The following is a 22,989-nucleotide window of genomic DNA, read 5'->3' as shown; positions in this document are numbered from 1 at the left end:
ATTCCTAAGGATGAATAACCGCCAATAATGTAAATACAACGTCATTTCTACGTTATCTCGACGCGGTATACGTTTGAGAAAAATTTCTGATACAGGCTGAAAAAAGTTGCATGATATCAGTGCACTCACAAAACGTCACAAGGGAGCTATTGATGAGCATGGCAACAACTTTGTGATCTCATCCCTGGATTGATGCCGTTGACCAAAGCAAACGGCTAGCCCAGCTTTTGTATGCTGGTTGCTTTGGTAGCCTACACTGATGCCTACAGATTGACAGAATATGACGTAAAGAGTTAAAAGAAGGAATTGGGGCCAAGTTACATCCGATACAGTAGGTACGAAATTGCAAAGATAAATAAAATATTTATAATACATACTACTAGCTTATAGCCTACACAACAGGCTAACGACTTGCTATTGAAGGACTACCATTTCCTCGTTGAGAAACATATTCCAAAGGTAAAAGTCTCAAACTACAGTATTTCAGAAAATTACAAGTTGACAAAAATAACCGACAAGGATTAAAAATTTACTTTGCTAACTGCCAATAAATTATTAGGTTGGAACCGAATAGAAATGTTGCGAGCACACAAGATGCGTTAGTGGTGGTAAAATTTGATCCGATTGTTCTCTTGCAGTTTGCCAGACAGCAAACTCTGTCTAAAAGCTGCACACGTTGAATCAATGCAAAAATAACGGATTTTATTGTCTGGGTAGATTTGTTTAATCGAGTGAACATTTCAGAATCAACATTCAGTTCTCAACAGGAACCGAAAAGATAGAAACACAAACAAATAATGTATTCAGTAAGTCTTGATACTTTCAACGCTCAAAAGATCTACAACCGTTGCGGTCACGATCATGAACAAGTTGCCGACAACACAACCAAGGCAGCGCTCGCATTGTTTGTTGTACTAGAGATGACATTAACTAACAGAGTTGCCAGGTGACATAAAAATTTGTTATAAAACGATAAGCTGGACTAATTCCACAAGCTGTTTTCGACGGCTAGCAAATCATTCGGGCACTAGTTTGTGTTAATGTTTAATTTCCTGTGACATTAGTGAAGTGCTGGACCACAAATAAAACATTTATTATTTGTCCTAAAATGTTTTAATTTCAGACTAATACTGTAATATTCTTCCCGGATTATCTGGCAACCCTGCTGTCTAATCGTTTCACAGGACTGCTGAATCATCATTTGATGTCAACCTGTGTAGTCAAAACAACGTCAGTGGACGTTACAGCAACCAAACTGTTTCATTTCAACGTTGTAACAACACTATAGATCAGTGGTTCCCAACCGGGGTGCCAATTTCCATGCTCAAGGGTGCCGCGAGATAATTGAGATATTGCAATACTGCAGCCCATAATCTGCGGTATGCCTTTGTTTTCTCGCCCAGGAAAAACAGCGTGAAAGATATTTTGACTCGTTGCTGTTCTTTCCATAAAAACGTTTGAAACGCATCATTATTGCGAGGTTTCATGATTTTATTTTGCGAAGAAATCAAGAAATCCATTTTTATTGGACTCTCATATTGTTTTGAATCTTAAAGAAGAAGAAGAATTAATTGACATTCGTAACAATGGAAATTTTAAGCTTATGCATAAGCAGATGCCTCTCGACGAGTTCTGGATAAAAATTCAAAATGAATATCTTTGCGTTGGAAAGAAAGCTATTATAAGCTTTTGCTTGCTGCAGTTTTCCACGTCATACCTATGTGAAAGTGGATTTTCCGTACGAACATACAAACTAAAAAACAAGAACGACTACTTATAGTCGAGGAAAAAATGCGGGTGGCTTTATCGAATGTGCCCCCAGATATTAAGGGACTTTGTGCAAGAAGTCAAGCCCAAATTTCACACTGACTTTTAAATAAATACATTTATTTATGCACACTATAGGCTACTGTACAACTCATTCTGTGTCATTTCATACAGTTATTTGAAATACAGAAACCTCATAAAATTGACCCAGTTTTGCCAGGGTGCCGCAAACTATTTATCTCTTTGATAGGGTGCCGCAAGGTCAAAAAGGTTGGGAACCACTGCTATAGATAATAAATGCAGGTGCTAATATCTTAACGTAATATAATAAACAACACGCCAAGGACTAAACGTTAAAATTATTTTTTGGTAGCCGGCTTTTAATCCTTTTACCTAGGATGGAGTGTGATGAGCCCCAACGTAAGCGATGGGATTTATCACTGTTACAAGCTTGCACAGTTGCATGTACCAATGTCCCATTTGCGACGTGGTAACTGTGTGACCTGTTTTTTGTACCACGCCTATACTGTATGCATACAACACATATAGTCCTCCCATAACAACTATTAATAACACGATAAAACACTATCGCCAAAATTAGTTCAATGCATTTGCCAATGCTTTGCAGAGGAATAGCATCGCACAACTAGACACATTCTCTTCAGAGCTGAAAAAACGAACGGACGCGTACTTGTAAACCGTAGGTCACTGCAGCAGTTATTTTGACCGGTAGACACTTTAAAGATACAATTTTCCCATGAACCAGCTGACTGCAGTCCTTGTGACCCTTCTTGCACTCAAGACAGAGAATTGATTCTTGCTTTGAACTTTGTTTGGTAATTAAAAAAAAACAATGGCAGCCGTTGGAATCGAACCCACGTCATCAGGAAAACTATCTCCCAAACCATTACGCCAATCTGCGGTCAACGAATCGTTCGTTTAACTTACTTCATATCAAGAAGTTTCGAAGAGCGCTCACAAGATCACGTTATGCTGCAGCGACCTGCAGATTATAAATACGCTAACGGACAAGTTCGCCAAGTAGCGGCGGAGATAGCGCACTTATCGTACACAAAGTTGTTGTGCAGAGAAATAGCGGAGCCGCTTCACTCGGCGAAAAATCTATCAAGTATTGGGCTTGCAGTCATGGCAATTAAAATACCTTACTAGCAAGCGCAAATCAATGGATTATGTACCTTTCTAATGACAACACTTTAACTACAAGCTTAAACTGTCAATCATGATGATGGATTCAGATCCTTTTACTCTTCATTGCCGAGTGGTGAGAGATTCACAGCATTTAGAAGTAAGATATGTGAAAGTGACACGAATAAGTTGCACAGTTCGGAAATAAATATACTGATGTTGAATCTGTACGTGCTGACGTAAACCGCGCATTCTCCATAAGTCAAGTATGTTTGCCTCAAATGGATTAGAGAGTTAAGAGACGCACCCAGCAAGTGGCCTTGGGGTGAGGGCGATTTCAATAACAAAACAAAATAATGTATATGTCTGCAATAATCTGGTCTTGCAATACACCGTGAATGAAGTTATTTTTGTGTGTTATAAAGAGGAGGGCGATCGCCCCCCGCTTCCTGGATCTGCTACTGGCTGGAGATGAAAGAACAAAATGTCATATTAATTCATTGGACAAACAATATTTAAGAAAAAAACAAACAAACTCTTGTGCCACGTTGCATGGCCACAACCACCCGGATTCGATTCCACCAAATAAAACTAAAAGTGGGTACACGATGGGCCACCTGGTGATGGCGATTACTCACAAAAGCAAACTACTTAAAATAACTTCATAACTATATCGTGTAAAAGTTGCTGGAAATAAAAACATTAACTACGTCATCGAGCGATGACGTCACGATCGCGAGTCATCAGACGACGCTTAGTCGATCTTTACTTGAGCGTAGATTTTCCTGATGAAAAGAAATGAAGCCCAAAAGCCAATGGTCCCAGTGAGTATCCAGAAGGTAAAAACAATGATGAAGGTATAGCCCAAGTAGAGGATTGTTGGCACGAATGCGGTGATACTCAGCTGAAACAAAACGAAAAATCATGTATCCCCTCTTTTTTTATATCCTTCATCAATTTACATAATTTGTCACAGAGCAGTAAACATAACAACGAGTTAAGCGTTTTATTTTTACTTCTAGAACTTATAATTTGACAGCAGAAACAACGAAAGAAAGTTACAGTGACAAAGTATGACTGTAACAATAACACTGGGACGAATGCAGGTAATTGAAGAGAAACAAGCGGTTGTGGAACATGTTTTAGTATCTACACTTTGAGCTCTTAAATTTTCTCCGATTAAAACAAGCAGTTGTAGAAAAATATCTAATTGTCTGTGAGCCTCCTCCATGGCCTGTGAAACGCGGTGGCGAGGACAAAGCCTCCATTAAAGTTTACCACCTTCAAATCTATAACAACGAAAGCTCTCAACACTCACTTGCGTGTGGAAGTAAAAGAGGGAATATAGCAGCACATAGACAGCCGAGCCACCCGACACAATAAACGACTTCCACCACCAGTGATAATCCTTCAAGTAAAAAAGAATTCGTGTTTTAAGTATGTTTGTTTCATAGCCGACGCAGCCTTTGATGAATTAAATGTTCAGATTGTAAATTTTTCCAACGTTCGCTATGTCGTGCAGTGTCCTAAAGTGTTCTTGGTTGGCTGATTGATTTATTTGGTGAAAATATGACAAAACTATTTTTCGTTGTCTGTGACGAGCACGTTTCCCGAGAAGGCGACCGCATAGACATACTAGTAGAGTTAATACAACCGTAACACCCGAGTATCACTAAAGGGCAAGGGAGTGACACTAAACATAGAAAGACAGACATGTCTGTAGCGATGCACCGGAAGCAACATTCTGGCCGAAGGTCAGATATTCCGGCTAGATAATCGAAACTCCTGCCGGAACTTCCTGCCTTTGCTAATATCGACTTTATATGATCTATGTTCCAACTGAGCTGTGTCTTTGGCAGAACACTTAGACATGCCTGAAGGTGGACACGAAGATTGAATTCCTTCCCGTTCACTTAATCTAAATTTTCCAGCGCCAGCGTAAGCTTGGCTAGGATAAAAAACTCCAATATACTCACTTCCGCACAGAGTTGGAAATAGACCATGACGATGGCTATCTGGCTGCAGGCGACCACCAATATGATGAAGACGATGAAGAGAAATCCGAACAAGTAGTAAAACTGGTTCTCCCATATAGCCTTCAAGTAAAGAAAAGATTTCAACTGACAGTTACAAGAAAAAATATACTTGAGAGGTTGGATTGTTGTGCAAACACGGGCATAATATGTTCTCATAACCAACCAAAAGTCATATCGATTATAATTATGTACTATAACTTTTACAGGTCTATCATTTCATAAGATGTACGCTGCTAAAAACACAAAGATTTCCGAAAGTTAAGCGATTAATCGAGCGGTCTAGAATGTCCCACAAAATAATGCAGTCTCACAGCAATGCGCGGCAAGGGGTCCACGTCTTTTAGGCACAGACAGTTAGGCGCCGATCAAATAGGCGCGCACACTGTGGCGTCAGGTTATTTAGGTGCGGAGTACTGTGGCGCCCGTTCATTTAGGTGCTATTCCTAGTAAAGTCTGCAGATTGTATCAGCTTGGCAGGTAAGGCAATGGCAGGGATGGACGAGAAATGGCTCCTCGTGCCCCATCCTGTGAGTACAATCTGCTTTCAACCAGATGAGAAACGAAATTTGTCAACAAAGAGCCTCCACCCGGACGGCACAGCTGCAAGGTAAGGCAATGCTTTTCACACAAAATGTTATATTGAACGGAAAAATATGTTGTTTTGTTAATGCGCGTGTATTTATTTGTTGTTAGTCATAGCTCAAGTGAGTGAAGCTGCCTTATCCGGCAATGCTTTTCACACAAAATATTATATTAAACAGAAAAATATATTGTTATTTTAATTCGCTTGTTTGGCATTTATTTGTTGTAAGTCCAGGTTTGCGTCGGCGAAAGCTTTACCAATAAATTATTCAAGTTTCCGAACATGACTGAGTTCACTTTTAGTTAAGTCAAATAATAACTACACTAAATATCAGTAAAGAATATACCGCAACCTATATTCAAGCGGGTGGTAGGCTTGAGTGAAGAGTAACTTAGTTTTCCGTCAAAATCCCGACTAGGTTTAATAAAGAGCAAAGTCGCACCATTATGCTTGCAACTTGTAGCCAGGGTTCATATGCCCTATAGAAATGTATTCATGTTGTAGAGTAGAGTGTTGTCTCACACGTACTCGCAAGAATTTCCCTACCTGCCAAGCTGATACAATCTGCAGACTTTGCCAGGAATAGCACATAAATGAACGGGCGCCACAGTGCTCCGCACCTAAATATCCTGACGCCACAGTGTGCGCGCCTATTACACCGGCGCCTAACTGTCTGCGCCTAAAAGACTTGTTCCCGCGGCCAGCAAGATAAATCATGCAATCGGGTAAGAAACCAATTCAATATTAACAATGTATTCTGATCCACAAGCTGCTATAGCAAGCCGCCCATAGAGGTGCCTGTCAACCAACACACACCGGAAGGATGCGTGCGATCGGATGCAGACACAGTAGTGTTCGCTCATCAATACAACCATTGTTGCATCCCAAATATATGAAACCGACGGTTATCCACCAACAATGAATTGATTTAACACAAAATCAATGCGATGATGTTAATTTGAGTAGCAAAACGAAATCGCACTCTACTTTAAGTATCACTATTGTAAACAAACGTGGCAGCTCCCATTTATAAGGGAGGTAAACAAATTGCTTAACATGGTAGCCTAACAAAGACTTACGGAGAATATAAAGAAAAGTTCAATGAAAACAGCTCCGAAGGGCAACACTCCTGCCATTAGCAAGCTGCAATCAACAGCAATATATTATAAAAAGGCTTATCATGCAATTAAAGGGCAATACAAGAACAGGGTTGCCAGGCAGTGACATATCACTATGTTGCTATCAACAGCATTGGCAATAGATTTTAAATTCCGTATAAACAATTTTCCAAAAATAAATGGTCATTTGGCAGCCCTTGGAACATTTGTAACGGAGTACCGGCCTCAATCCGTAAGATGCCAGTTTTCGATTCGTTGCAATCAAGTTGTTAACTTTTAAATAAAATTATCTCATTTTACTTCATCGTGGAAGGAGAGATTTTGTCACATATAATGCTTTGTGTACTGCGACAAATATCTAATTTATCAAAGTCTTCAGGAAAGTTTTAACTTGAGAATTTTTAATTGTTGAAATGTAAAAATACAGAAGCAAGCAATTGGCTTATCAACTATTAGTATGAAAAGACAAGAAAACATTTAAAAAGTAACAAAAGATTTTTGAAAAACTTAAAACCATAAAACACATCTTTACATCGTCTTGTTGCATCATAATTCAATGTTAGAAAAAAATGCAGAGTTTTCATGCGAAAGTGGCTCAGTGTGTACGCCAAGAGAGATCTCACCTCACAAAAGGGTTCATGTACCACAACTGGTCTGGTACTTGGCGTGGTATCTGGTTAGTACGGACGGGGTTCTCGTATGGCTGCTTGCGGTAGCCGAAGTAGAAGCCCACCACCACTAGAGGGAGGGACACGCCGAACCACATGGCCAGGAGGGCGACCATGGTCGAGAAGGGAACCTGAAGTCGATTCGAATGTAAATTACTCAATTCATTGCCGTTGCCTATGAACACACCTGAATGATGTGTTGTGCAGTCGACGGGAACACTTAACACACTGTCATCCTTTATTACCCCATTTACAAATCTCGATATGGAATACCAACCTTGAAGCGCTTGATAGCAACACAGTCCAAAGGCTGCAGTGCCTGGATGGAATAATGCGACTACTACCACCTCATACGCAAGAAGAAGTAGACCACCTCATACGCAAGAAGAAGTAGACGTTTAAAAAACATTTTTATGGTTTTACCTTTAATGGTTTCTAATTCATATGCAAATTTTCGGCTAACAATATCATTCTGTTTGATTGAGAACTTTTGGAAGATTACACCAACAGCGGAAAAGACCAAACCTGCTTTCATTCGCTCCGCTTCGGTCTTTGCTTAGTATAAAGCATTTTTTCGTAATGTTTGTGTTGTTCATGGTAAAACAAGCATTTTAATCGGCATTTCATGCTGCTAACCTGTTGTGTTCGACGACAGTCAACCATTAAACAGTCACAAAGCAACTTATGATGTACTTACAGCACCGGAAGAATGCTTTCCCCAGATGAAAAAGTTCAGAAGAAATGCGATGACCATACAAATTCCGGGGTAGAGGAGAGCTGTTTGTATGGCAGCCCTCTTCCAGAGCTGGCCTTTCAGACTCTTGTAAAGGCGTCCAGCAAAGTAGCCAGCAAATATGCTGAAAATAAAATTTGTGTTGTAGTAGATAATCGATTGAAATGTGATGCAGTGGTGTTGTAACTGAACATGAAGTGCAAACTCGAATCTGCACACGACACTTTTCGAGAAAAATGCACAACTATTTTTTATAACTGATCTTTTGAAGAACTAAGTCTTTATGGGTTCTGCAGCTACAACTTGCCAAAATATAGGTATGGTACAGCGAATGTTTCAACTCTGTACTGTACGAAGTATGTGTTTCTGTACGAAGATTGAACGGTAGAGCGACAGCTATGAGATTGCAACATATATCATGTGAGCTATGTAAGAGTTCATTGAAAATAAAGTGTACCTACCCCATGAATATGAACAAGATCATGGACGCCGTGAGCAAAGATCCTCTGCTAGAAGGAGACAACATGCCGAGCATGGCAACAACAATGGTCACGATGGCCATGCCGAACAGCTGGACGCCTGCGCCGATCAATGAGACCAAGAGCATGATCTGAAGAAAAGAAATACAATTGAATACTTCTAGATTTCCTGGTGGTTTTGAACAAGTTCTTTCAATCTATTTTAGCTTGGTAAAGACAAGGAACAACAAGTTACTAGATTCCACCTGTTCCGATAGTTCAGTCTCTTAAGCACCAGATTTTGTAAAGAAGAAGTGGGAAAGGTCAACAATGCTGGTTCGACTCTCAAAGTGGGGACTTGAGTAACGCACTTCAAGGACTACTCTCCTTCATTGGCTACTCGTGAATGGAAAAATTTACAAGCAACAACAAGAAATTTGGTGAGCGGGCCTGGGTCAGTAATTCAAAGCCTCTACAAGTAAGCGAAACTACCCGGAAGTAACTATCAAAGAAGCTTTCTCAGTCCGAGGATAAAGATTTTCACAACCAAATATACTTATTGCTTACTCGTCTTGGAGGCCTAAAAACATCCCCATGGACAAGTTTCCATCCTGTCTCCTCCAGAGCGTCTTCAAGATCATCTTCATCCCGGTTGTATTGCGCAATATCGCGTCGAAGTGTCCGTATGATGATCATCGCCAGTACGCCTGTGAGCAACGTACACCATGCTAATCATGCAATGCAGCAAACGTTGTACAGGAACGCATAATGCACTTCAGATAGTAAAACTTTGGGAGGACTTGGATAATTAAGAAGAAACACTAACTCTTAGTCGAGGCTTCAACAAGATACAGTCCGCTTATCATTCCATAAAGACCAACAGAATAACGTATAAATGCGAAAACATAAACTATACATAAGCGTGAGTACATTTAATTACAATTAATTCAAATATAGTTATTACTATATTTGATTTAATTCGCTCTGCTTTGCTTTTTGCTTAGCATTGAGAACTTTTTAATTACAATTAATTATTTTTTTAAAACGACAGATATGTTGTCTGAGAGTCCTTTCATTACTAGATTTCACAACACTCAGTATACCAATACGTCATCTATTTCTCACCTGCCAAGAACAGGACAACAACGGTAGAGTTGACTATGGAGAACCAGTGGATTTGTACGTCCCCCATTTGGAGGTAGGTGTCCCAACGTGACGCCCATCTGATGTTGCTGGGCTAAAAAGTACTTGGACAATTACAATTATGCTTAAGAAACAAAATGGTTGGAATGCTTGGTTGAATAAAAACTACAGAACATAAAAATCAGAAACTAAACTTATGTTAGCAAACGCTACGAAAACTAAATTGTTTTCATCATCAGTGCTGGAAATTGAACAATTACAGAGTTGTCTTTTTCAAGGGTGCGAAAACCCGGAATGGCCCGTTTCGGTGAGTCCGATTCGGTGAGTCCGATTCGGTGAGTTCGATCCCTTAACGGGGGATTTTTTCAATTTTTTTTTTTTAAATTATCGGGTACCGTAGCCTAATTATCATTGCCGTTTTAGGGTTAGGGGTTAGAGGATAGAAACTCACCGAATCGGACTCACCGAATAGTAGCAGACCCGCGAAAACCATGACAAACAAAAACAATTGCAAAAATATCAAAAACCAATGAAGCAGTTGTGTTTCTAAAACAAACAGGATAACTCTGAATTTTGTGGATGCCGAAAATAGCCTACCTCCCACGTGACGTCATAAGAAAAGGTAATCTTTTTAGTGTCTTCTGTCACTAATTGTGGCTTTGCGCTGGTGAAGTCCGGTTTACACTCTCCCCCTTCTCCTTTAGAGACCATGCTGGCGTCAAGGCTGTGTGGCTCCACTTCAAAGCCCACAACTCGATAAGTGTTTTCCAGTTCAGCTTTGTTGTACCTTAAACGAGATGTTGTAGGCTGCATGACGAAATAGAATGTGATGATATAGAATTGCCTCTCGGTGCACACTGCACATTGTCAGCTGTGTAGCCAACTGATGAATCCCCGGCACTACGCTAGAGGGGACGTGTCAGTTCAACAATCGAGAGCACATCGTGCATCTTGGGCAAAACACTTGGTTGCTTGCAGGTGGACATGAAAATTGGTTTCCTTGCCTTCCCGGCCACAACATATCAATCACTCTGGCCTAAACCTTCAAGCCCCAAACATACCAACGACAAAAACACTTTAATTTATGACAAAGAATACCAACTTTAAGACTATAGAAAGATGGTTGTTGATGATGGTCCCGTCTTTAGTATTCACACCGAGCTTAAATCCGTGTTCCATCTGCACTTCCTCTGCTTCTTTTCCTTCAACAGGCCACCGGGTGGCTGAGGGAAGGTTATCCGCAATTCTGTTAACAAAATCCAACAAATTCCTGTCACTTTTCGATGCCTCTGTTTTATGTATTAGTTTATTAGCCAATAATCATGGTACTAGTTATTTTTAGTAGTTATATTAACTTAAGTATAATCCTCAAAACACCATTCTAATGCATGTTATATGTACCGGTAACTTAAAATTGAAGATGCCAACAATAAAGAGAAACGGAGGAGACACGGCAGACAAATGGTCGGCCCCTGATGTTTCAGGATGAAGCATAGGCGTTTTTGAAGCAAAATGTAGAGAGAATTGTAACTTTCACTAGTTTTACTGCTTTTTTCTTTTCAAATGTGTGCTGGCATATCAACTATTGTAGCTGGGGCATCTTTCTTTGCTTCAGATATGTCTATGATTGAGTCTCCTACAACTCAGCAGTCAGCACATTACATTTAAGAGCAAGTGACAACTGAGCTGGCAACATTTCAGCAAGTGGCTGGAATTGGTAAATAATGAACCTAAGCAAGTAAAAACTGACCAAGCCGATACTTAGCATGCAACAAGTCAGCAAATTCAGTTTAGTAAGCGATGACTAAGCAAGTGCCATGCAAGAAAAAAATTATTCACTGACTTGGGCAGTGATTGAAATGTACTTGCTGAGTTGTCACATACCCAGTAGTCCGACTACCTTTATGATTTGCATAGGTGCATGATGGTATGTGGAACATCATGCAAGCAAGAAATACTATGTACAGGTAAACGTATAAAAAAACATGATTAAAGAAGCACAACAAGCTTTTAAAAACATTAATTTTAAATGCTCACAGATGAACAGAGTAGTCGTCTTTGATCCGTTGCACAAAGTCTTTTGCATTTGTGTCAACCAAGTCCATAGTGCACACCACATTGCAAAGTTGCTTTTCATTCATTTTTGCCTTGTATGGGGTGTTAACAATCCGGTCACCTCGTAATACTTCGCCTAGAACAGAAAAACATCGCTTTTACAAACATTTATGCAAAAGTAGTGTACGTTCTGCCTTCTGCAGTACCAGAAAATTGATATGTGGAGTACAAGTCATTTTCACACTATAGAAGTTTTTATCAACTGTGTCACATCTATACACAATCAATGCATTGATTGGTCAAGGTCAATTGATGAGAGCGGCTGTAAAACATTTGTAATGATGCCAGTTTGACACTACTCAAAATTATGCAACTGTGTCATGGCAAGACACTGAGATTGCCAAATGAGAAAGCTAACTTGACGTGTTTCCCCTCAAACTGCACAGTATGAGTCTCATAATGGACACAAAATACAACATGTCCAAGATATTAGGTTCATGGCGAATTAAGTGAACCTGTGTGCTAGACCCACTTTAGTCTGGCTCTGGTATCACTGTGGTCTAAGAACACTCTTTTTAATCCAAACACAGCCAATAAGCCCATTTTTAGGTGAAAAGCATTGCAATTGAGTTTTGGTTTCATATGCCATTGTCTTGCTGATGTAGTTCTTACTCTAGCTGTTTCATCTAAAACCATTAGTTTACATTTTTATAATTCTATACTCATGCAATTTCTAATTATAGTTTCATGGAAGCTACATAGTAAGAAGTAAACACATTTTAAATGAAAGTAATAGAAAGCCTTGCTAGTTGATTGTAGTGTTAATATGCAATACTAGATACTGAGGACTCATCTACTTTAACATCACACAGTAATTCTTGAAATGTCTGTTCCACTCTTACCAAGGTTTTCTGTTTTATATTCAATCTTTGAAGGCTTGCAGAATGCTAGTGAGTAGTATTCATATGGTAGCTGGGTTTTGGAGCTTGTCATCTTGACTGCCTGGAATGTTAGTGACAAATATTTCGCATTAAATCATTTGATTGCTATCTTAAATAAATAAAGACTGGTTGCTCACCCTTTGCAGTGAGAGTCGAAATAAATTTCAAGACAGTTTGATAAAGAAACCAATATCGGTTTATGCTATATAGGCATTTTATGGTCATTGTTGAGCGATAGGTTTATCGATGATAGCACAACATTAACCGTAGTCACATGCTCGCTACGAGCCCAAACTAACCACCTTTTCAGCGCACATGAATTAAATTGAAGAAATTCAGTCTTGCAATACTTAACAAAAAATAAGTAAAGATCTTGTAGAATATTGCGATTTATTGTCACTTATCTTTTCTTCAAATGTATCATTATTAGTTATTTTCTGACAAAAGCAATTAAGCTACCAAATGTCATGTTTTGTTAGTTTGATTTCAGTTAAAGCAAAGCTCTATAACCCAGTTACTGCTTCACCAACCAATATTCATAAAAAGATTATTCCTTTCTCCCACATAGTTATCGTAAAACAGTTTAATTAATTTATTTCTTACTGCTGGCACAAAACCAAAATAGATTGAAATATGTTTTAGCAAAGTAATCTTAAGAATCCAGTGCTCTACTAATAAATAATTATATGCACCCTGGGTAAAGGTGAGCGATGTTTTTCAACAACCAGCTTAAGCTGGCATCGAACTAGGATCACATATAATTGAAAAGCGACAGCTTTATTAATTGTACCAACCCATTGCTGTAACGCCTATAGTAGGGTGCATCATCTCCCCTTATTTTGGAAATTGAATTTGTTCCATTGATAAATGGTGTCCATTTAAGGTAAAATGACACCAAAAAAATTTTGGTGGTCAGGGGACCCTCCCTACCACCACCTCCCGACCCCCCTAAATCGGCTTTTTAAAAGTCGCTATAACTCAAAAACCAAACAAGATAGACATATGTTGTTTGGTACCAAATTTGTTGTAACTACTTGATTTAATGCAAATCTGCAGAAAAAAACTACATTTAAAGAGTCTCACTCATTAGTTTCTTAGGAGGCTACCAGCACAGATGTGTAAATAATTGTAGTGTACAAGAAAACTCACATGCAACAAGCAGTTGATAACTTGTGCTATTTACTTTGAGGTTTGTGCTAATTTACAACAGACACAGTGACCATAATTACTGACATAATTTCTCCATAATGCAATTTCCATTGAAGTAATTAGCTAAGTGATAGGGCAGTGATATCATTTCAGTCCTCCCACATTTTAGTTGGAATTATTTCTTCACTTTGTATTTTGTTCTCCCAGCAGTAAGCCATGTTGCTAACATAAAGTTAAATTCCAGTCAGTTAGATTTTCATGTTAATCAGTGATGTTTAGGTATATACCAGTACTAGTTATTTAGAAAGTATTATAACAATACAGTATAATATAACGTTTTTTCATTAACAGAACTAGTTGCTATAAAGTATCTTATTATCTAATTGCTATAAAGTATCCTATTTCTAGTGATTAGTTCAGAACAGACTTGAGTGTTTACTTAGTTAAGCTGTGCACCATGGCTTCTACGAGAGCATCGGCTGTTGATATGAATGCACTCGGTGGGACGATTGGGAACTCTTTATAGTCTTCTCTAGGTATGTCATTGTTATCTTTTTTTGTAAGCAGCTGAGTAGCAAGATCTGTGGCATCTTTTTTAATACATTTAGAAAATTTATTCCGTCAGGTGAAATGCAGTCAGGTTCATTCAAGCAAGGAGGAAGTCACAAACTGTCTTGAGACACATGACTAATTGACTAAAGTAAGTTCGAAAGTTTTTAAGCATTGTAATTTCTGGAGACCTGGAGGTTTTGATTCACAATACGTCAAACACACTGCCAACAATCAGCTCTCCAATGTGCTTTCTGCAGGCACACCATAGCAGTGGCTTGTCTAATCTGTTTTGCAGCTCCACACAGCCTCCTGACCACAGACCAGTGTTTGTAGATGTGGTATCGAAAACCATACTTACAGCCCCATCTAAAGAACAGTTCCGGTCACTTAGTAAGTCAGAAGTGAAGTCCCCAACAATACTCCCAACTGACCGCTCATCGTCGGGGCTAAACGTTGGCACACTAAGCCGTTTGGTCTCAAGATCTGTTGATATCAAAACTGGCATTATTTCATCCTTCTTATACTTGTCTTGAAATTGAGGAAGCAGTTTGGAATCCCAATGTATGTTATACAACAACGGTGGTGTCCAGTTTTCTTTGATGATTTCCGACAGGCTATAATTCTTTTGCCTTTTGTATCAATCATATGCCGTGTATGACAATGCAAATTTTGATAACAACTGTGAATCAGTGAGCTCTTCTGTTCCTGAGTATGTGCATTCCATTCATGAAGCTTTGTAGAAAAGCTGATCCAGCTGCTGGTGAAATCCCGCATCTCGTCATAACTTTAACAACTGAATTTCTTGCCAGGATATTATAAGGCACATCCAGAAGTGCACCAGTTTTCAATGTTCTCCTGTGTGCATCTGATTCTGTGCTACAGATTTGCACATTATCATCCCCTGATGTTGCACTGTCAGACGTTTATGATCACCAGGAAAAAATGTCTGAAGGCACCTTTTCAAACTGACTTCTCAGTGCATTAACTGCAGCATTCCTTCTTTGATTCAGTTAGTCTTTTTGTGCTGTTTTCGCTTACTTTTTACAAAATTTGATCGGTCATAACTTCCAATAGTTGCTGACCGATCCCCAAACATCGAAATCAAGAAATTTCTATCAGCATCAAATGGAAATGGCTTGGTTAATGCATCAGCTGTTGTAATAATGAAAGTTTTGTTGAAAAAGTCTTCGTGCTGTTTCAAATGGCTTGTGAATTTTAACGTTTTTCAGATTGCTGATTTGGGTTTCTTGTTAAGTTATCCTTTTTTACATATAACGAATTATTTTTTCTTTGCGGATATGTCTGTTATGAGTTTGTCTGACAAGTTTGCTTTGGCATAGAATACTTTAACTTGCTTTAGTACAGCTTCCGCACATGTCCCATTGATTTAAAGCTTCAATTGTTGGTGATAAATGCTCCTTTCAAAACTTTGTCATCAAATCCAATCGTCCCACCGAGTGCATTCATATCAACAGCCGAAGCCATGATCCACAGCTTAACTAAGCAAACACTCAAGTCTGTACTGAACTAATCACTAGAAATAGGATACTTTATAGCAATTAGATAATAAGATACTTTATAGCAACTAGTTCTGTTAATGAAAAAAACGTTATACTATACTGTATTGTTATAATACTTTCTAAATAACTAGTACTGGTATATACCTAAACATCACTGATTAACATGAAAATCTAACTGACTGGAATTTAACTTTATGTTAGCAACATGGCTTACTGCTAAGAGAACAAAATACAAAGTGAAGAAATAATTCCAACTAAAATGTGGGAGGACTGAAATGATATCACTGCCCTATCACTTAGCTAATCACATCAATGGAAATTGCATTATGGAGAAATTATGTCAGTAATTATGGTCACTGTGTCTGTTGTAAATTAGCACAAACCTCAAAGTAAATAGCACAAGTTATCAACTGCTTGTTGCATGTGAGTTTTCTTGTACACTACAATTATTTACACATCTGTGCTGGTAGCCTCCTAAGAAACTAATGAGTGAGACTTTTTAAATGTATTTTTTTCTGCAGATTTGCATTAAATCAAGTAGTTACAACAAATTTGGTACCAAACAACATATGTCTATCTTGTTTGGTTTTTGAGTTATGGCGATTTTTGAAAAGCCGATCTAGGGGGGTCAGGAGGTGGTGGTAGGGAGGGTCCCCTGACCACCAAAATTTTTTTGGTGTCATTTGACTTTAAATGGACACCATTTATCAATGGAACAAATTCAATTTCCAAAATAAGGGGAGATGATGCACCCTAGCCTATAGCCCTATTATAGAGATGTACCGATATATCGGTATCAGTGATATCGGCCATTTTATGAGTATCGGTATCGGCAAAATTTGGCCGATACTAAACACGTAAAAAAGGTGTTTGCTGCGGATTTTCTATAGAAGCAAAGATATAACTTTTTTAAAGTAGTAACTAACGTCACATTGATGTAGAAAAATAACAACCTGTTCAAATTTTTATACGTCACACTCCCATGACTTCTTGCGCGCACGTTTTAACATTGGTTGCTTACAGTGATTCTTTCACTTAAACAAAACGTTTTGTTTCAGCAGTTTTGCGTTGTTCGATTAAGTTGTGTAAGGAGACTCAATTTCTCCAATATTTATCATTTGTGTTTCTTTTTTACTCTCAGCAGAGTAGGCCTATAAAACTTGTAAAAATTTTTCATCCATACAACGTCATGAATTAAATTATATCTCAAATCGGCATAATGACGTGACATCATCTAAACGTAACAGAAATAGCAAGAGCAAGTATCACTATAAAAAAAAAATACAAAAATGTGACGCAAATCGGCAACATCAAAAGACATAGAGGTTTTCTTTGACTTGTCAGCAGCAAGTGGTGATAACTGTGGCTGTGGGAGCAGAGTTGCCAGATTGGGCTACTTATCGCGAATTGGGCTACTTTTAATTTGCTTCGCGACTTGAATTTAAAGGTTTGCGATTTTTTGACATTTGCGACTTTTTGGGCTACTTTTTACTTCCCCTAAGACTTAAGTTATAATGCCTAGCAAAGATGAAAGTGGAAAGAATCACAGAAAAATTGACTTGCATCACGTCTCTCTCTTAATTCGAGCGTCTTTACGTTCTTTCTCTTTTTGGTAAGAATGGCGTGATAACTATGTATAGCCTACTGTTCCCAGCATAGGGGCGACTTGCTGAGTTACCCAGTTGGCCGAGTATTGTAGCCTCTATCCGGCTCAATGCGTTTGTTAGAAGGCAGAAGTTTCCCAGAGGTTTTTGTAAGTAGGCCTAGTTGCTATGGTTAGAGTGTTAATTTTGTGGTAGAGTTATTTTTTATGGTTAAGAGTTGGGTTTAGGTTTGAATTAGTAAACCTTTAGACAACATACAATTTAATTAGACAAAGACTAGAGGTGTAGTGAGTTAAGTAGGCTAATGTAGCAAATCTTATTAGCCTAATAGAGACTAGCTGTAACAGTCTTATATTATTTTAAGTCACTCAGCAACGATCACAATAAAGCTAATGGAGTGACGTTAAAACCAATTTTGTGACCAGTTTTCCTCTGGTTAGCGCTACCTTGCGCAAAACTCTCCTTGTTAGTCTTCATTGTGCTACCATCATTGCTCACTTGTAGTAAATCTTAAAATAGGTGGAAACAGTAGGCAATATTTTTATGTTGACAAAGCAGTCGCTGAAAAAACAAACCATTGTATTTGATGCTCTTGTATGTGATAGTTCTTGTGATCTTTCCCATTACTGAATGTATAATATCTTCTTTCTACTTAGGTAATTTAAGTTTGCAAAGTTTAACTGTACAGTAGGAACTGATATACTATGCAATATCTTACAATTTGGACATGTTGGAAAATTATGCTAAATACAAAATGTAGTTTTTCTTGAAAGAAAAACAACATGCGGAAATTGAGCTACTTCCCAAGCCGTTTTGGTACTTTTTTGCTACTTTTTGTTTCAAAAATCTGGCAACTCTGTGTGGGAGTTCGTTGCGCAATGAGCAGCCTACTTACTCTGACATTGTTTAAGCTTGATGAGTTTATTACAACGAAAGGTGGAAATTAAATCACAAACTGATAGAACCAGCTTACTAAAAACAACCAAGTTACATGGGTTATTTAAACGTTTAGCAACGTAAAAATGATGCAAAATTATTCATTTTTGGTACCTGGGTAGTCTTGGCCTGGCAAAAGCTTCTCAACCAAACGACAAGCGCCCTTAGGGGTAGGAACTTTAACATACTGATATCCAATTGAACGAACCCGAACCACGAACCATCAGATGTTAGGTTGTCAGTCCAATTGTGACCATTTCAGCCAGAGAGTTGATGATTACGGTACTTTAAACTTTTTTTGGTAATTACACAACAAACAAGAGCAATAGCAGTGGTGGGAAGTTGCATTTTTCCTTTGTTTCGAGAAACGCAACCTTGATGACGTCATGAACAGCGTAGCTTCTGATTGGTTGATGGTTCGTGTTTCAATGGGATATCAGTATGTTAAAGTGCCTACTGTTCTTAGGTTGCACATTACTTGTCGAATAGTTTTTGTACGACTACACAAATGATTTTACATCTTATTATCAATTATGATAGCCTATTTGGAGAGTTTGCGCAAACCCTTCATTAATTTTTCAGAAACCCCAATTATAATGTAATATTTCTTCCCTTATACCCCAGTCCTCAATCACGGTGGCCTTTCATTACTAAAACCTACTATTTGACACAACATTGAGTTGGGATTGGATTCTTGAATCTTCAAGTGCCAAGGACTTCTAAACCCGTCCATTGTCACTCATAATGACGCAATATTGCCCCTTTGGCACCTAATGTTGCCCATTTGAAGTTCCCCTTGCTGCTCTATAAATTTCCAAAGTTGGTTGGTTTTGTGGCGTATTTTGGAATTTATTTATTGTAAGCGCCAAACTTGAACACAACTAATTTTGAATTTTGGGGATTTTTTGGTTTTAGACAAGGCGATCTTTTTAACAGGCCTGGACACCACGCACCCCCAGTCAAAAACTGGAGGCAGATGGTATAAATACACATTTCCTCTTAAAACTTTTTTGGAGTCAAGATATTTTCTGCTAAGCATGGGTCAATAGCAACTATTTGGGAGTGATGCAGGTTGTTTATGACATCATAATGCAGTCTTCAAAATTAGCCTCGGCAATTGCCGACGCAGATGCATGAATGGCGCATTAGCGTTGGCAATAAAAATGCCGAGGCCACACGAGCGGTTGTAAGGTTAGGGTTAGACATTCCTCTCAGTCATTATGCCACAGCCATAGATTTGCTCCTTAGTCAACACCCTGATTGAGCTCTGCAAAAGAGGCGTGTGGATGGGTATCAAAGCACTAAAGCCGCAAAACGTGAACGCTCCATAGCAAAAGCGATGACGCGACAACCTCATCCTCCGTTACAGCATCTGATGATTCCGATTCTGACAGCTAGTTCTTTATCAAACAGACTTTGTGTTGCTCGCAGTTGTGCTGAAATTATGTTAGTGTAGTGTACTGTACACGTAAATCGAGGCAATCTTCTCACAGGGAGCTATTAATTTGTTACCGGTACCTGTTTAAGCAATTAATGTTATTTTATGATAATTCAACGTCGCTAGATGTCGAATTAATGTAAAACAAAAGTAAATTTTTTATTGGGCATTGCTGTTACACAATATAACCCGCCGGAAAAATTAAATCGATTTGTGCTGACTCGAACGTTGAATCAACCCAAAATTAACTTTCTTTCCCCCCCAGGAGTTATTTAACGTGAATTGCTGTAACAGCGTGCGTAATCGCGTTGCTCGCTTTATCGCTACTTTTGGTATTATTACATCACAACAAAATGTTTATATATATATGCAACTTTTGTCTTTATTTTAACTACATAAGCTGATAATAATAAAAAATGACGTTTTAGTTTGAAAGCTATATAACGTGAAGAAGTGAAAATGCTATATTTGAACTATTTGCACCAATAGTTACCGTATGTGTTAAGGCATAATAGGTACAAACTGACTAAGTACTGCTTAAAATACTTTCTAAGTAGTTAGTACAAAACAAAGGATATGCAAGCAACAATCATGGATATGTGACAAAAAAACTCAATCCAAAAAATAAGTAGCAAAGACTCATATGCAATAATGTTACAATGTTATTTGACATTATCTTTAGTTTCCATGAAATTTATAAGAAACTACTTACAATCAGGGTCGCATTATAAAAATTATCTTGTGGTGAAAAAATATTGAAAACCTTCAACCTGAAAACATCAGGACTATCAAAGTCAGAAAAAATATATTTCGACTTTGATCCATTGCAAATTATAAGCTATTATATGAATTGGCCAATTCAAAGCTTTTTTTAATAGTTTTATGCAAATAAGGTAAAACTTAGCATTTGATATAATTACTTGCAAATACCAAAATTGCTTCTTTTTGTAACACTAAAGTATCGGCCAAAATATCGGTATCGGCCTAAAAAAGTGAAATCGGTATCGGCCAAAATATTGGTATCGGTACATCTCTAGCCCTATATATACATACAAAAAATGCTGTAATATACTTGCTTTAAGTTGCTCTGTTCAACTTTTGTATTGAGCATTGAGCACTCTTTTTGCAGTGTTGATAGTACACAACTACACATACAAATTGTACACACAAGACACAGACGTTTAACTTACAGTACTTACCTTTATTTCAACATTGTCACCAGCATTGTACTCAACAGGTGCCACTCCAGGGATATAGAATGATGTTGCTATGTTTACACTCAGCATGATAATGCTGAGTGTCAGAAAAGTATCCATGATATGTGTTAGAGTTCAATGAGTAACCTAACTGTGATTGATAAACGTAAAATTGAATTGATCTAAAAAGAATATTGCAATAAGGAATTATGAAATGCCAACCAAACAGGCAGCTATTGATAACTGAATTTAAGCTGTATTCTTACAAAGATTCAAGTCACATGTGATTGACAAATGTTGGAATCAATACTGATAATTTGATTTAAGCTACACAGACGATATTGATTAATCGTATTTCTTACTTGCCAGATGTTTTGAGATGATTCATTGATACATTACATTAATTTTCCAAAAAAGAATGATTTATTGTGAATGGGTAATATTGTTTGGAATGTGTGTGAACTAAATCAGTTTCAATGGGCATTGCAACTACATAATTTTCAATCCTAAAACTGTTTACAAATTTGGTTAAACTGTAAAAAGCATATTAGTATGATGTAGCGGTTCAGTAATTACCAAGGTTGCCAAACATTTTACTATGTTTTTAGAAAAAAATAATTATTTTTTTACCCTTTAAAAAGTCACAGTGACAATTTTGAGCATTGTTTAATCTTTGCTAAAAAGCATGCATTAGTATGAGACCAACAAATAAATTAAATCTACAGTAGTTTTAAAATTTTTACATATCATTTATGCACGTGCCTGGCAGCTCTTGTTACTTCTGAACTGCAACTCTGCGGTAGCAGTACAGAAGTTACTGCTATTGATTGATTGAATCTGTATCCTCGGACTGGGAAAGCTTCTTGCAAACCTTAATCCTGGCAGTTTCGCAATTCGCATACTGTACTTGTGGACTGTGGAGGCTTTGAATCACTGATGCAGGCCTGGTCACCGAGATTGGCAGAGTGAAGTTTCCAATTGTTGAAGTCTTGTTGCTGGGGGATTATTCCATTCATTAGATGCCGAAGTAAGACAGTACTTCTAAATACCCATTGTCAGGGCTGCCAGTTTCAATTGAACTAAGTTTTTGAATTACGGTTAGGGTTATAATTTGGAGTCAAGGTTAAGATTATAGTCTGACAACTCTTTAAAATGTCTACCAATCTCTAAAAATACCAACAATGCCTGGCATTGCTCTATAATGCCTGACAACTTTTAACGATTGCCGGATCCACAAAATTTTGCCTGCAAAACATGAGCTACTTTTGCTTTCCAGTTGCAGTTGCGAAAAAATTTTAATACCGTAGTTGCAAAGTGTTGTATTGTTGAATTCCTTAATATCTTAATATTTTCAATTTGCGTCAATAAAATACTATTTTTAGTTAAAAACATCTGGAATTACTGACAATGCTCGACAATGGGTATTTACAGGTATCCTACAAACCCTCTGCGCCTTAAAGTATGATCATTTTTTGTCCGTTGCTTCCCTTAGGTCCAACTATGCAAAGAGTGGATCTTTGCGGCACAATCTTTGGTGTGGTTCAGCTGTTTGGTAACCAAGGGACATAGCCTAGATTTGCGATTAAACAGTTGGCATAAATTAGCCAAAAAAACACACACACACACAATCAATTAATGTTGCACTGAATCCCTGATGTTGCACAACATCAAACCTGCCTGGTGGCATTAATCATTTTGATACACTGAAAAGCAAACGTCACGTAGAGTTAACACTTCCTCAGATTACCAAACCACACAATGCTTATCTATCACTTCCGTACTTATGAACCTTGAGATGGAAATGCTACTCTTATAAGACTTCATGACAAGACAGTTTAACGGCTAAAGCGACTGGATAAAATAGAATGACTGCTACTAGTACTGTACCACTCAACAAAACATGCAACAAAAAGATATGATGTTTCATTAAAATTTTGAACACTGTA

At 38.0% G+C, this 22,989-nt stretch overlaps 1 protein-coding gene across 1 annotated transcript; it reads right to left on the bottom strand.

Annotated features, from left to right (window-relative positions):
• Positions 1–681: 681 nt before the first annotated feature.
• LOC145785123 (transmembrane 9 superfamily member 4-like) lies at positions 682–21,220 on the bottom strand. The gene is made up of 14 exons (XM_082596824.1): positions 21,047–21,220; positions 12,610–12,709; positions 11,690–11,843; positions 10,755–10,898; positions 10,250–10,439; positions 9,635–9,746; positions 9,077–9,216; positions 8,513–8,661; positions 8,016–8,175; positions 7,274–7,449; positions 6,612–6,675; positions 4,890–5,009; positions 4,232–4,321; positions 682–3,817 (listed from the first exon to the last, which is right to left on the bottom strand). Exons 1-14 carry the CDS (start codon positions 21,161–21,163, stop codon positions 3,668–3,670), a joined length of 1,866 nt encoding a protein of 621 aa, XP_082452950.1. The 5' UTR covers positions 21,164–21,220; the 3' UTR covers positions 682–3,667.
• Between the last annotated feature and the right edge of the window lie 1,769 nt (positions 21,221–22,989).

Source organism: Aplidium turbinatum, chromosome 16, assembly GCF_918807975.1.
Source record: "Aplidium turbinatum chromosome 16, kaAplTurb1.1, whole genome shotgun sequence".
NCBI classification, from domain to species: domain Eukaryota; kingdom Metazoa; phylum Chordata; class Ascidiacea; order Aplousobranchia; family Polyclinidae; genus Aplidium; species Aplidium turbinatum.
The sequence above is the reverse complement of the archived record's forward strand: the minus strand, read 5'-3'. Positions and strand labels throughout refer to the sequence as shown.

Bases quoted from the DNA above. Each gene is read 5' to 3' on its own strand.
- LOC145785123 (XM_082596824.1), bottom strand. From the start codon at position 21,163: ATGGATACTTTTCTGACACTCAGCATTATCATGCTGAGTGTAAACATA. The intron at 10,899-11,689 runs GTGAGCATTTAA...TTTTGTTAACAG, and splicing joins GACGACTACTCTGTTCATCT to AATTGCGGATAACCTTCCCT. The intron at 5,010-6,611 runs GTAAGTCTTTGT...CTTTACTTGAAG, and splicing joins AACTTTTCTTTATATTCTCC to GCTATATGGGAGAACCAGTT.